Source organism: Labrus mixtus, chromosome 6 (assembly GCF_963584025.1).
Source record: "Labrus mixtus chromosome 6, fLabMix1.1, whole genome shotgun sequence".
NCBI lineage: Eukaryota > Metazoa > Chordata > Actinopteri > Labriformes > Labridae > Labrus > Labrus mixtus.
The window spans coordinates 23,085,417-23,100,211 of record NC_083617.1 but is presented as its reverse complement, the minus strand read 5'-3'; the positions used below and the strand labels follow the sequence as shown (position 1 = coordinate 23,100,211).

Below are 14,795 nucleotides of genomic sequence, written 5' to 3'. Positions count from 1 at the left end.
TAATCTCTCCCTGGACACAAACAAAATTCCTCTTATATGGAAATCTGCATTTGTTCTTCCCTTGTTGAAAGGGGGGGACCCTACAGTGTTAAATAATTATAGACCCATCTCCAAATTGTCGGTCCTGGTTAAGGTTCTGGAGTCCAATGTGAGTGAACAACTGAAATATTTCCTACTATCAAACAATATCTGCACCTACACCAAATCAGGCCCTTTGTCAGCTTCAACTTGCTTTTAATACTGTACAACATACCTTGTGTGACTTAAAACTTGTGCTGAATGCTGATAAAATGAAACTCATGATGTTCTCAAACTCCAAATCAAAGCCACTGAACCTTCCTGCTATCACCACCTTTCAGGGCTTTGAAATTGAGTCTGTATCTCAATACAGATATCTGGGATTTGTGATGATTCTCTCTCTTTTAAGCCTCATATTCAACAATTTGTAAAAAAAAACAAAAAAAAACCCCTCAAGTTAAAATTAGGATTTTATTTCAGAAATAAGTCTTGCTTTTCATTTAAGGCCAAAAAAACACTTGTTGCTGCCACTTTTATGTCGGTGCTAGACTATGGCGATGCTCTTTACATGCACGCCTCCTCGCAAAGCCTACATGCGCTGGATACTGTCTACCATGGGGCACTGAGGTTTATCACCAATCTAAAAGCCCTTACTCCCCACTGCTCCTTGTATGCTTGGGTTGGTTGGTCTGACTTGTCTGCAAGTGGTTTAGACTAAACCACTGGCATATTTTTATTTATAAGGGTATTCTCGGTCTGCTTCCATCCTACCTACAGAGCTACATACTTCAAAAAAGTAATGGAAGTTACCTTCTTCGCTCGCAGGATTTACACCTTCTAACCATCCCTAAAGCCCGTACTGAATTAGGAAAAAGGGCGTTCAAGTATGCTGCTCCCTCTGCTTGGAATCGGTTGCAAGATACTTTAAATCTTCAGGAGCTGGTTTCCGTGAATGTTTTTAAAGGTCTTCTTAATGATCTGGAGGCAGAAATATCTGACTGTAGATGTTTTAGCTAACTCGTATTGCCCTTTTTGATCACTTTGTTGCTCATGACTTATGACAGATTCTGATGAATGGTTATTTTTGTGATTCCTGTATTTATGTTCATTGTTGTTAAGTGTTTTATGTCTGAAACCCTGTAATTGTGCTGCTGCCTGTCTTGGCCAGGACGCTCTTGTAAAAGAGATTTTTAATCTCAATGAGACTTTTTCCTGGTTAAATAAAGGTTAAATTAAAAAATTAAAAAAATACAACTGGTTCACCAGTGTGAGTGTGTAGGATAGCTGTCAGCAAGGACCTGAATGTCGCTTCTCCGAGCAACCAATCATATACTAGTTGGGGAAGGACCTGTTGCCCGGAAACAATCAACAAATTACGTTTTTGCTTAAAAATGGAAAAGGAAATGATTACAACTGATACTATGAATTGCAATACTTGTCGGATGGCAAAACTTCAGAAATGCAATACAAATTAATAGGCACCAAAAAAATATTGATGAAATCAAATCGGGACAAAAGTATATCATCCAAGCCATCATTTTCTTCATACAGCTTTCCACTTACGATCTCTTGAGCTGTGACAAGGATTTTCTCTCAGCTTGCTGGTGGAACCTAATATTCTTCACAATGCTGGTTTTAAAAAGCTCAAACCCCCTGGAAGACAGAAAAAGCTGTTATTGCATTTGTCAGCAAGTAACTGCCATTAGCAAGTTACTGAGGAAGCATTTTTCACAGTTTCATTTTAATAAACAAATCAAATGTAATTCTTTCATGGTAATCTCTATATTTGGGCTCCTCATCAAATCTAACCAAATTTGTTTACAGAGAAGGAAAGTTTCCATTAATAGTAAAGAAGTTTTCTCATTACTTTTTTCTTCTTAGATTATTGGATTGGAAATATATTTAAAAAAAACTATTACATGTAATGGACATTTTTTTTCCCTACTTAGTGCTTTAATAATCTCATGATCTCAGTGCTCTGTGCAATGAGCCTCACCTCGAGGCCTGTTTGGCAGAGGCCTGCATCTCTGCCACCACATGCAGGAAGTAGAAACTGAGAAAGACCCTCCTCTGCAGCAACAGACAGAGAAAACAGATGCTGTCCCAGATAATACCAGCCTCTTCCACTGGGAGGCTGCAAGTCTTGTCACTCACTGCTTTTGCTGTCCAGGAAAAATTAAACATAATGACAAATACAATCAATCAAAGGCAATAAAAAAAAATACTTTCATGCACTGGCACAAGTCATTTCATATTGATTTATGGGGTTTTTTTGTACTGTTGTACATCATCGTGGACTACTTTATTACTAATGCAACTTACGGTCATAGTATCCTTTGACAGTGCAAACCAGGCTGAAGAGCTGAATTACCCAACAGAAGCCTTTCTGCATCTCAAACACAAATACACACGCAAGGATCTGAAACATAAACACACACATGTTCAAAAATGTTGACAAAAAGGCCAAAAAAATCTTAAAAGAAGCACCAAATGTTGTGTTCAGTACTTACTGATAACATATTTTTAGATACAATGACTGCCACATTATAGATGATGAGACAGTCCCACAGAACCAGGCGGGTTCTGGATGGTTTGACAAACAGCTGGGTCCCAAACAGCAGAAAAAAGAAGCTGGCGAGTAGGTAGCCGAGCCCAAACACAGAGATCCTGGTGGCTCCAGTGATAAAAACCACTGACAGCACCAACCAGAAAAGGTGACGAAATACCAGGACTTTAGCCATGTCCAGGTAACTCCTACGGGAGGACAGAGAAAGTATATTCAATAAATATTCAACAATAGAAGCCTCCTCTCTCTCTGATGAGTGAGCAGCAGAGAGAGAGAGAGCAAGGGAGAGAAAAGTATGACAATTATCCAACTTTTTGTGTATCGAAATTTAAGACGTCATTTTGCTACTCTTCATGAAACATGAAAAAAAAGTGAGTCAGTGAGTCAGATGCAACATCTGGACTCTTAGACTGGAACACTGATGGATAGCAAGACAGAGACAGAGATGCTCTATTTACCTGCAGTTGATGAAGTTGGGTGCAGGGTTAAACGGTCGACCTTCCATTGGTTCAGGGTCATCTGTGTTCCCTCCTGCCTGAACCATCCAGTCCTCTGTGTGCTCAACCTCAAACACCTTCCACTGCTGAGATGCACACATCAGCAGCACAAAGTCCGCTGTGGACATACATTAAAACACATTTCATAATCAACATTTTTGTTTTTAACACACCTTACTATAGACTCTGAGGAGAACCTTATTGAGATTAAGAATCTAATTTACAAGAGTGTCCTTGGCCAAGAGGGGCAGCAGCACAACAAAAAGTTACAGACATGAAACACAGAGTAATTACAAACACAAAAGTTTTAGTGTGGTCTTAAAAACAACAACGTTTTACAATGAGTTGTATTAGCCTGCTAAGACAGAGCACAAACATTTTCATTAAAAGAGGACACATTCTTGTACAGGACAGGCTCAGCAAAGAGATATACATACCAATTTTCCTATTAGGGCCACAACAAATTGACAGAAAATAGAAGTGTTTCATAGCTACTTTAATTAAAATGAACTCTACTTTGAGTTCCTACATTTACAGTTGAACTATGATCACTGGTATATACATTTACAATATGTATGTAAAGTGTTGTGCTACTTGGAGTCTGGGATATCAATCAAAAAGTCTGGATTGAAGTCTAAAATGTATCCGTTCTGTACGGAAAAATATTTGGGTTAAAAAGGGGGCACTGAGTGACAGCGTACAACATGTCTGTTAAAGTTATGGAATTTAAATTGGAAAAATGTACATTTGAACATTTAAATAATAAACACTGAAGGATTGTTGAGTTTATGCAGCAAACAGCATCAATACAAAAAAGAAATACAAAGACATCAGAAAACAGGAAGTGAAAGTATGGAAATAAGACATTATCTTTCTGCAGTGCCAGCATCTAACAATTCTTTAATAATGTCCGTGCCATGTTGTGTCATTGATCAATAGTGATTAATTTACTGTATGAAGAGATTGAAAAAGTCACACAGATGCAAACAAAGACAAACACACCTATGAGATTTCTGGCGTTAGGCACAGTATAGAAGTCAGGCAGATAGATCCATTTTATAAGGGCTGAGTTCATAAGCACGGGAGTGTTCCACCGCCATGGGTAGTCTACAGGGCAGAAGACACAAAAAGAAATACCATTAAATACAGGTGGGTAGAAGTAGTTACACTTCAACAAAATGACTAGAGTCTGCAAATGTAATGTTTCAGAATCAGAATCAGAAATACTTAATTAATCCCAGGGCGAAATGAGTTATTAGTTTGCATGTTTCCATGCTAATGAAGCCCTTTTGAATTGATTTGAATTGACTTGTACTATGGTAATATTCATTATTTGGGAGTACTGTTGTTTTATAATGTCCTCTAGTTTGATCTCATTTCATATCAGTACTCACCCATACAGAGAGCAGGTGGTATGCCGACGCACAGTAGAAACTGGAAGATCATGAAGATGCATAGAAAAAGACAATATCTGGGCCAGATCCTTGCAATAGCAGCCCGCTGTCGCCTTACCAAGATGGCTACCAACCAACAGCCATGGATTATCACCAAGAAGTTCATCCTCTGGCCAATCACATTCACCGTCATCAGGAAGCAAATCTTTATAAAGCAGAGAGGTATTTGGCAGATTAAAATACAACAAAAGTGAAAGAAAACAAAATGATAATCAAAAATGATCTCGTCTTTTCCTTCCCTTGTGTTTTTCACTCATCGAGTGTATTGTTACCGTTATGTTCTTGAGACCTCTGTCGGTCTTTGATGTGTCCTGCTTTGTTTTGTGCTTCTTGTCCACAGTGTTACTTTGTGGGTTTCCCTCCACTTTGATTGCTCATCAGTTTCACTAGTCTTGATTTTCACACCTGTGTTTTTTTCCCCGGTGCAAATAGTCTCTGTGTACCTTTCCTCCTGTGTCATATATAAATTATATTGTGATTTGTTTTGCCTTTGTAGATTTTCATTGGACACTTCAAAAAGTCAGCTTTCATTTATGCCTTTTTGTCTTTTTTTTTAAATCAAATGTATTCGATTATATTTTGTGTTTTTACACAAAGTGACAACCAATTCTTGCTTATAAGGTTTTGTTATATTTTCTTTCTTTGTCATTAATCAGTTCAAATAATTATATTTATCTGATTTCTGGGTTTTTCTTAATTAAATGTATTTTCCGGTCCAATGATACAGACTAGCAATGGATGATGAGCTCAACAAAGAGATTCTGGGCAAAGGGTTGTCTTCTGTGCTCTTCGGCTAATAGTCTTCATCTAAGGGCAATCTCATTGAATTCTCATTCAATTAGTACCCTTTTTTCTATTATCTATCCCAAAAAAACTGTTTGAGGATGTTTCCCAAATACCTCTAATCCAAATTTGTAGAAACTGTAGTTGAGCAGGTACTTGAAGCAGGGTATGAGTCCCTGGTCCAGAGTGTCCCTGGTGGCTTTCGGGAACAGAGCAGGGATGATGGGTGGAGATTGTTGGAGCTGACGGTAGTGGTGAGTCTGATGACGATACACTGTCGCCTCAAACACCAACAACATCAGAACGATCAAATGGTTCTGCAAAAAAACATGAACGACAACTGACCCTTTAGAGAAAATGTTCAAACGAGGAAGCGGTCTCAGAGATAGAAGCATTGCTGTGGATTTGTTGGCTGCATATCCATGTTTACATCTCCTGTTTCAACAAAGTTACTGTTGTCTTTCGATCAGACTAACCCAGCATTTCTAAAACTTCCATAAATGTTAAACAAAACTATTGATACTGTGGCCATGAAAGACATGTGTAATTACTCACATTTCCTAACAACAATTAGCACACACATTTACTCTACCTTGCTGTAACCCAGTACAGTGGCATCTTTCCTTATTCCAAACCAGTTGGCTGGATCCACTGGCGCCTTATAGAGAGAGGAATTGTTCATCTCCTCTGGTAACAGGTTGGTTGCATTTGTTAGAGGCTGTAAAGGGGAAAGCAAAGAAACAATTTCATAAGCATGACAATCATAATTGTATCACTGCAGCTCTAACAGGACTACATTGATATTATGTCAGCTGAAGTAGTGAAGGAATAACCATCTATTTGTCACTCATTACTTGATTGAAGAATGTGACATTTTACTTAAAATGTAAACAACTGATACAAAAATGTTTTACATGCAGGTATCCATGCAGTTAACTTATATCTGGAATTAGACCCTGTATTCACATCTAACCCTAATGTAGTTATTATTATTAAGTCTGTGTGACTGATATTAGAAAACATCCTTAGGCGTATCCATTTTAATCCATTTCTTTCTTGAAGATTATTTATTGAAAGAATGTAATGCAGCCATGAGTACCTTATATAACATACAATGGAAGTAAAGACCACAATTTATATTTTCTGACTGTGAATCTCAAAAAGGTTTGCCTTGTGTAATTCTAGACAAAGTCTAGATCAGTCCCTATAATGGGACCTTAATTATTGTATTATTTATTTTCCTTTTTAAATGGTGTGATTAATTGTTCATTTTCAAGGTGTTGTAAGATAAATTACATATTAAGTATGTGAAAAAGAATTTTGGTCATCTTGAAAATCATACCTTTACATTTCAACAGAAGTGTTTTGCCTACGTCTGTCCCTTTTTCCTCATCCATCCAACCATTCATTCAATCCAGACAATTTGCTCTCTAGTTGTTTACATTAGAGATGCTGTCCCATCTCTAGTTTACATAAGATCAAATGTATACAGACCATTCACAAATACAACATTTAGACCCTACACATAGTGCCCCAAAGTACATGAAAAACAACTAGAGACCTATACAATGGGTGGAAAGTGGTGCACAGTGCATCGCTGCTCTAAGCAGTTAATCACCCATGCAGCTTCTCATTTAAACATCCATGACAGAAGTAGAATATCATGCCTGTTGTTACAGATATACAGTACTTTAGTGTATGTGTGCATGATTCTTACCTTGTCACAGTTACTGGAGTACTCAACAGGGTTGACAACACTGAGCTGGTACAACATCTTACACACGATGATGACACAAACCCAGACTGTAGACAGGCAGGAAGCCATAGGCCCAAATCGACTGTAAGGCATTGCCAGAGACCACAACACTACCAGGACCAGGTTCATTACAGATGGCTGCAGACAAACAGGACAAAATATAGGTCTTTAGGCACCTGTACAAAATAGACGAGTTAAAGACTTTGTCATCAAGTTATATTCATCCCTCAGGCCAAGACAGAAACAAGCCATTCTCAACATGGATGTAAAACTAGATACAACTTATGTATGGGCTCTGATGCAGACTTTTTAATGCTAAATAAAGGGAATTTTCGATTAGTCTAAAGAAATGCAGAAACTCTTGAGGGACATCATCATTGTTAATATGAAAATTGATCACATGAGTATTGTAGATAGTTCTGCCTGCCACAAAATGTAAACAAACTAATTCTGGATAAAGTATGCAAGAATGCCTGAACAAAGTTTATCTGTAAGTGACAGCATTCAGCAGCTTGATGTTGTCATTTGTATGGTACTGTATGTTTGTTTAGTTGTTAGATCCATTGCTTTCCTGATATTAACATTGAAATGTCAAAACACAAATGAATACCTTTCTTTTAACTTAATGGTGTTCTTGTTCAATGTTTCTTCTACGACACAACAGGGGGTCCCATTTCTCATTTTTGCACCATTTAGAGCTATCATTTTGATTTTTGATTTTTTTTAAAAATACTTTATTGATCCCTGAGGGAAATTCTGGAAATATAATTTGCTTTGCAGCATTTCAGTTATTCTTTGTCCCACAACTTCCCTGACACACAACACCAATTCCCTTTGCATTTACCTCTTCAACTGCAACCCACACAGAGAAGAAGGCCACCATCTTGAGGATGTGGAGCTCCAGAAGCCTCCACAGAAACACTTGAACTTTCGTGAGATTGTCTGAGAACTTTCTGGACAGAACCAGTAACCTGTCCATCACCAGACCCCACTTACTGGGCAACAAGTCCACTGAAAGAAGGAAGAGGGAGGATTGATAACAACACGGAGAAGGTAAAGGGTGAGTTTGGCGAAACGGGAAATTGAAACCAATTCAGAAGAGATCTTTTAAAAAATGTAACTCTGAAAAAGTGTCTTAATTTGAACTGCCCCAGTTTGTCCTACCTTCCTCTTCAGATTCCTCATCAATGTTTGTCACCAGGTCTTCCTCTTCAGATTCCTCATCAATGTTTGTCACCAGGTCTTCCTCTTCAGAGTTTAACCCCACATTACCAGAGCCAAGTTGCTCCATTCTCTGGCCGTTCTTCTTCCTGGTGGCAGATTGCCTTATTAGTTCTAGCCATGGAAAATAGTTCATTTTAACCAACACTTAACGGCTAAAATATTCATATTCATTTGTGGTTTCAAGCATTCCAGAAAAAAGCTGTTTATGTTTCATTCTTAGGAGTCAGCATCTTGGATGACAATGGACCTGTTCTAATCGTATTACTACTGAATGAAAATTCTAACAATTCCCAAATACTCAATAAATAAAAAATGTTTCACATTGAGATGTAATACAGTGTAATTATGTATGTTGTGAAATTTTACCATTTACAAAGATTTGGTTCAGATCTATTCTATCCATTTCTCCTGTTACCCCCTCACATCTCATAATGCTGACATCCAACTCTCCTATATGCATCAAATCTCTGCAGATATGATGTTATTTTGAGTGATGTTCCCTCCAAATAAGACACAACCAAAAATAATTTACCACATTTCATAGTGACAACACAGCTATAAAAAGTGATATTACTTGTGTATTGGTGTAACATGATCCAGGTCAGTAATTCTCATGAAGGGTTTGTGAAAGTAGTGAAGCTGCAGAATGCAGGCCAACAGGAAGAAGCCAGGGATCAAAATACTGGTGAAGAGTTCAGACAGAGCAAATGTCTCCAGACCGATTGCTGCTAACCTGAAGAAAACAGTGGGCATTTCAAAACTTCATTACGTCAGTTCAAAAATATCTTTCTTATTCTACTACTACAATTATTATTACTATTATCTTATATATAATAATAAGAATAATTTGTATTTTTGATGACAGTAGAAACAGCCTACAGCTGAAACAGAGAACATACTGCTCTTCTGTGAAACCAGTGAAGTTTCTCCAGTATCCAGGGAAGTCTTCAAACTGATAAGTGTAGATGGAGATCAGCACCAGCATGGTGTAGGCCACAACTAGCCACCAGAAGATCTTCAACAGACGCCTCCACAAAGAATAGTATACCTGAGAAATCAAATAAGTTACTAATTTCAACAGATTTTTTACAATTCATATTAAAGATAATTGCAACAATAACTTCAACGGTTGATTAAAACAATGTTGTCACAACCCAACTTTGGTCACACATATCGATCCTAAATAAATATTTGTAATAATCTGATGAGATATCTTAATGAGCCTTCAACATTCAGTAAAAATGAAGACTTTCAACATGAATCAGTGACCTATAGGCATGTTCCTACCTGATATAGACAGAGGCAGAGAAGGAACAGCAGCATATAGATGATCTTGTATCCAACAAGTTTGCCAGCAAAGGAAACCATGATGAACATCCCTCCACACACATAGATCCAGTATTTGGCATAACAGCTCATCACCATACCTCCTGCAACCTTTAGCACTGAGTCATTAGCAGCGCTCTCTTCTGACAGAAGGGGTTTCAAAGATAGGAAAAGGAGGAAATTGGATGTTGAAAATGTCATTCATTCAGGAAGATTATATACATTGTAGGAAGTATACAAATGTGTCATCTACTATGGACGAGTATGATTTGTTTTAAAAGCTTGAATAGAGAAACTAGCTATTTAACCTGATAGCAAAAAAAATCGACTGTCTTTCAAAAGCAAAAGGGCTTACATTCATACAAAAACAGACCCCGACCTGATGATTAATTTCACATTGCTGGGTTCAAGATTGTATTCAGTTTGTAACTTCACTTTTACTTTAAAATCATTAACGTCAACCTCATATTCTTGGTAAAGTACAATAGAAACTTGACATGTGCTTTTGACGGGCTTGACCTCAGACAACTTAATGAGTTGCGTATGCTTTCAAAAAATATAAATCTTTCAACTTTTATGTGTGGGTGTTTTTGAAGAAAGATGTTTCACCTCCTGTAGTGACTTCCTGTAGGGGTGTCGCCATTTTTCTCTTCAAACTGAAGTTTTCTTTCACCGACTGACGTACCAACAGCCAGAATGTTAAAGTAAACAGCAGCTGATGGAGAAAGTGAGATAAAAGAGACAAAGAGAAACAAAAATAAACATAGACACTTGGTTTCATTTGGGTCCATGCGTGTACCAAGGATAGATGTGGAAAAAGTAGGAGAATGTCACTTAACAAGTGACTGAATTAAATTGTAAATAAAATATTGTGGTCCTGTTTCTCTTACTCAAACTTTTAGATTATATGATTTGATTAAATCTACGTATATAATTGAATTTGGCACAAGTACTGATGGTTATAATGCTTGAATATATTATTTAATAATGCCTTGAGTTTTGCTATTAAAGTTTGTTTGAGGTAGCACAGCCATGAGGTTTTGGTTTATGTTCAAACAAGTGACCGGCAGAGCTCCTTCCTCGTAGTACTGTGAGTAGAGATGAACTCTACTTTATCTGATGTGTATCTCTTAACCTTACCGACAAGCTCCAGCTTCTATCAGCCAGTTTTCACAGCCAGGAGTCAGTGATAATGTGATAACGATTTATACCAAAAGAAATATCACAATAAGTCACAAATTTGACCCAATTTCATCAAGTCATGAAATATTGATATGCTCTTATCTTACCATAGCTCCCAGCCTTAGACATGGGTACTGGGGTCTGTCTAGTCCTAACTGACTGAGGCTCATAGTTCCCACCGTGGTTGGCAGTTCAGGCTCAAGCTCCATAGCCCAGACATACTGCAGGCAGCAAAGAGCCAGGCCATAGAGCAGGATGAATGGAGAGCACAGTGTGGCTGCATGTCGTCTGCAAAATAAATGCAAATTTGAAATGTAAATAAAAGTTCAGTTCTTAAGAATATCAGGATGTTTTTTAGCTTCCTGATTTGTTCTGCCAGTGTGTCAGGGGTAACAATACCTGGCACGCAGAATCCAGATGAGACAAGCCCATAGCAGCAGCACAAACGTCAGCCAGTTATGATACGTTATACTCCAAACCTGAAAACATGGGCATGAAAACAGCACATGAGAACTGCACATGAGAACAAGGAAAATTATGATCTATGAGATCAATAGTTTGATGTGGCCACTGAAGGTTTTACAGGAGCTAAAACGGGAAGAAATCAAGTTGTTTTTAAAGACTCCTGACTGTGATTGTTAGCCATTAAGTTCAGTTTTGCATATTTAAAGTTAGACTAAAGGTAAAGTCTACTATATTGCTCGATAAATGTTATTCTATAAAAGTATAAATGTTTTTACAATAGTTACCATCATAGCTATGAGAGCACAGACATAGCTCTGCTGCATGACCACCTTTCCCAGCAGGAAAAATGGACTTTCACTCTGTTGGCCAACGGTGGGGCCACTATCACCTGCCAAAAATAAATGAATACATTAACATTGGGTTGATGGATGGATGGATCCAGAGAATAGAGAGAGTGAGAGAGAGAGAGATACAGGGATGGATGGATCGTTTTACTGGTTGCTTTAATTGTATCCTCTAAAAACAAGTTCCCTAATCTGGGAGGCTTGTTTGAAGCCCATCAAATTGTCTGACCATGATATCAGCTATCAACGCACTAAATACTTAGGGCAACAAATTCAAATGTTTTGACCTTGCCAGGGTGTACCCCTCTTTCTGCAGTTGGGATTGGCTTCAGCAAAGAGGAAAAAATAGAATAGATATACTGCTTTTTCCAATATGACTCGTAACAAAGTCTTAAGGACGATGTCTTTAACAGACCACCAAATGTTTCATCCATTTTATCACTGGGTTTAAGCTGATGTGAAGTTGGTTTATTTGAAATGAACTAAACTAAAAGGTTGATGCAATTAAAACAAACCAACTCTTGAATGAGAGAACAATTTGTTTTTTAATACAGTTTCCATCTTGAGGGTCACTTCATAGTCATAGTCTTCTGTGTCACAAATGAGTTTTTACATCATCAAGTGTTTGTAAAAATCTAAATCCTAAACACATATTCTACTGTTGTAAGGTTTGTCTATTCAGAGTCATTTTAAAAGAAGAAAATACATTAAAAGATGAAGTTTTTTAGAATGATATTAAGAGAATTCAAGCATTTGATACCCAGATCTTGTTGGCTATCTCCTGTAGCCGTTCCTCCTCCGCTGCTTTCTGTTCCCACAGGCAGAAGCATGATCTTAAAGAAGAGAAGAGAACAGAACTTTTAGGATGCAGGTATCACACCTCCATGAAAATGTGAACAGATTTTATTAAAACATTTGGTGTCATCATTTAATTCTTCTAAAAATAACACCTATTAATATCAACATGTGAAATACAAATTTTCTTATTATAGTTTGCAAAGATGGTAAATCTCAGCCTTTAGCACTGCACTTTGAAAGTTTATATAAAATGAACCCTAATGAATAGTTGTCACATAAATATGAGCCTCTACCTGTGTATCATCAACTTTTAGTATATTCTATGACCTTACCACGACCTCCTCCTCCTCCTCCTCCTCCTTTAACGCACTGCTTTTCTCCTGCATTTTCTTCTCCCCAATCTGCTGAACATACATGCAGTTACAAATTGAAAGAATTTTTTGATTAAGAAATGTACAATATCAATGAGATGTTTTGTTTTGGTTGCAGAACCTGTGTTCAAATTGAAATCATTTTCTTCATTCTTGATTTGCCAATGACTAATCATGTGAGAAAGTACATTCTTTCTTGTTTTATTTTAGCTTATCTAATTTTGCTGCTGCACTGATTAGTGTAAATGTTAGTGAAACAGTAAACTTGCTAAACACAGAATGCCAGTAAGCAACAGCATGTTTTGTCATGCATCTGCACCACCTTTAACATCTTTCAAACCAATCCATCTAAACATTCAAAGAAATGTTTGTATTTATTTTTTGTAATATTGTTTTATTCTGCTGTGGAAACTCTCCAGTCAGTAAAAAAAAAAAGAACATACCTGGTTTTGTGATCCATGGCATCCTGTTTTCAGAACAGTTGCAACAGTAATGTAGAGAAGGAATAATATTCCAGGGTTGACATAAACCGGCCAATCATGATCAGCGTTAAGGTTGAGGTCATTGGGCGAGGAGCAGTTTCCTGGTATGATGATGTCCTTCAGACCAAAGAGTCTAGACACAAGAGAGGGGTTGGAGACAGATACAACAGGATACTGTTACTCATTGGTTTATGCAACAAATGCTAATTCTAAAAGAGCTGACAATCTTGAGAATGTTTCCTAAATAATGTCTCTGTTCAATGATGTGAAAAAACGATGAAAAGGGAATGTACTTTGTAGCCTTTAAACAGCTTAATATTGCCTGTAGAGGACCCCAGAATGCTATTTCAGTATTGTTCAATTAAATACTGTAGTTAACAGATGGATTTTAAATACAACCTTGTTTTTTTGTATAGATCCTGATATTTTTCAAATACTTTTCTGGGCTTGAAATGTCTCTAATTAACTGCATCATGCACTAATGTTTTTGAATGGGTTGTATGGTTATGCCACCTTGTGGTGCCTTTGAGTATGTCTAATTACAGGATAAAGGAAATAGTATTACATTTAGCCCCCTCATATATGCATTGAGAGGGTTACAGTGTTGGTCTCGTTCAATCCAAAGATGGCTGTCAGGTTGAGCTTAAGCAGGAGAACCAGAGGGATCATCGCTCAGATTTGCATGATTGTTCCTCATACTTCAGGAGAAAGTGCCAGAGGTTTCAGTGCATTTTGGCCAACTAGAGTACCAGGTGAGACATATTTTGGTTATTCCTTCCCACTCAGCTGAAGTTGTTATATGTTTAATTGCTTTGAGAAGATGTAAAACTTTACTGAGAACATCAGATGGCTAAATCAGGCTAAATCAGGTTAAATCAGGTTAAATCAGGTTGGAAAAGCTGGACAGGTAGGCCTGCCTTACTGCTTCATACTGCTGAGGGACATTTGAAAGTATATCAATGTGCCACAATTATGACTATTTGTAAAGTTTGATTAAGACTCCTACAACAATGAAGGCACATCTCTGATCATCTCTACTGCCTGCTGACAATTAAAGAGCCAATCACAATGGAAGGCAGAGAGGTTGTATTACTGTCTGCTACAAACTTGGAAGCTTGCTTCTCACCTGGTAAGGAATTGTCCTGGGGCCAATACATGAATAAAAAAAATCTATTGAATTGAAAAGTTTCATCCTTTTATGTAAAGTGTCCATCAGGCTTACCTTGCCCAAAGGGTGTGTGGAGGGAACAAGGCCTGAGAAAGCAGACTCTGGTACAAGTATAGGCAAAGCATGTGCCCCGATGTGAAGAAGCCCACCATTACACACAGCGCATTAAAGCCCAGGTGACTGATAGGAAGGTGGCACGCCCACCATGTGCACACACCAATGAAAAGCAGGAAGTAGATAGCTGAGAAGGCAGAGGGCAGTGTGATGCCTGGGAGGAAAAAAGAGCAGTGGTCAGGGACATTTCAATTCAAACCAGGGCCCATACTATGACAGTCTAAAAGGCACAAAGTGGTTTGTGCTG

General features: G+C 37.7%; 1 protein-coding gene across 6 annotated transcripts in view; it reads right to left on the bottom strand.

Annotated features, from left to right (window-relative positions):
- Nucleotides 1-14,795, bottom strand: part of piezo1 (piezo type mechanosensitive ion channel component 1 (Er blood group)) — a 59,008-nt gene that overhangs the window by 17,244 nt on the left and 26,969 nt on the right. For 2 of the 6 annotated variants that reach the window (XM_061040562.1, XM_061040567.1), the window contains exons 6-28: nucleotides 14,489-14,702; nucleotides 13,228-13,399; nucleotides 12,746-12,817; nucleotides 12,376-12,448; nucleotides 11,556-11,659; nucleotides 11,206-11,285; nucleotides 10,914-11,094; nucleotides 10,234-10,339; nucleotides 9,586-9,767; nucleotides 9,198-9,346; nucleotides 8,873-9,031; nucleotides 8,239-8,384; nucleotides 7,919-8,085; nucleotides 7,036-7,212; nucleotides 5,911-6,036; nucleotides 5,435-5,635; nucleotides 4,476-4,680; nucleotides 4,084-4,188; nucleotides 3,043-3,199; nucleotides 2,529-2,772; nucleotides 2,341-2,437; nucleotides 2,015-2,180; nucleotides 1,582-1,671 (exon numbers count right to left, since the gene is read on the bottom strand). In XM_061040562.1, coding sequence (XP_060896545.1) covers nucleotides 1,582-1,671; nucleotides 2,015-2,180; nucleotides 2,341-2,437; nucleotides 2,529-2,772; nucleotides 3,043-3,199; nucleotides 4,084-4,188; nucleotides 4,476-4,680; nucleotides 5,435-5,635; nucleotides 5,911-6,036; nucleotides 7,036-7,212; nucleotides 7,919-8,085; nucleotides 8,239-8,384; nucleotides 8,873-9,031; nucleotides 9,198-9,346; nucleotides 9,586-9,767; nucleotides 10,234-10,339; nucleotides 10,914-11,094; nucleotides 11,206-11,285; nucleotides 11,556-11,659; nucleotides 12,376-12,448; nucleotides 12,746-12,817; nucleotides 13,228-13,399; nucleotides 14,489-14,702 — 3,373 coding nt within the window. The remainder of the gene's footprint in view (nucleotides 1-1,581; nucleotides 1,672-2,014; nucleotides 2,181-2,340; nucleotides 2,438-2,528; nucleotides 2,773-3,042; nucleotides 3,200-4,083; nucleotides 4,189-4,475; nucleotides 4,681-5,434; nucleotides 5,636-5,910; nucleotides 6,037-7,035; nucleotides 7,213-7,918; nucleotides 8,086-8,238; nucleotides 8,385-8,872; nucleotides 9,032-9,197; nucleotides 9,347-9,585; nucleotides 9,768-10,233; nucleotides 10,340-10,913; nucleotides 11,095-11,205; nucleotides 11,286-11,555; nucleotides 11,660-12,375; nucleotides 12,449-12,745; nucleotides 12,818-13,227; nucleotides 13,400-14,488; nucleotides 14,703-14,795) is intronic. The other 4 variants (XM_061040564.1, XM_061040565.1, XM_061040563.1 and 1 more) reach the window with 4 other exon arrangements.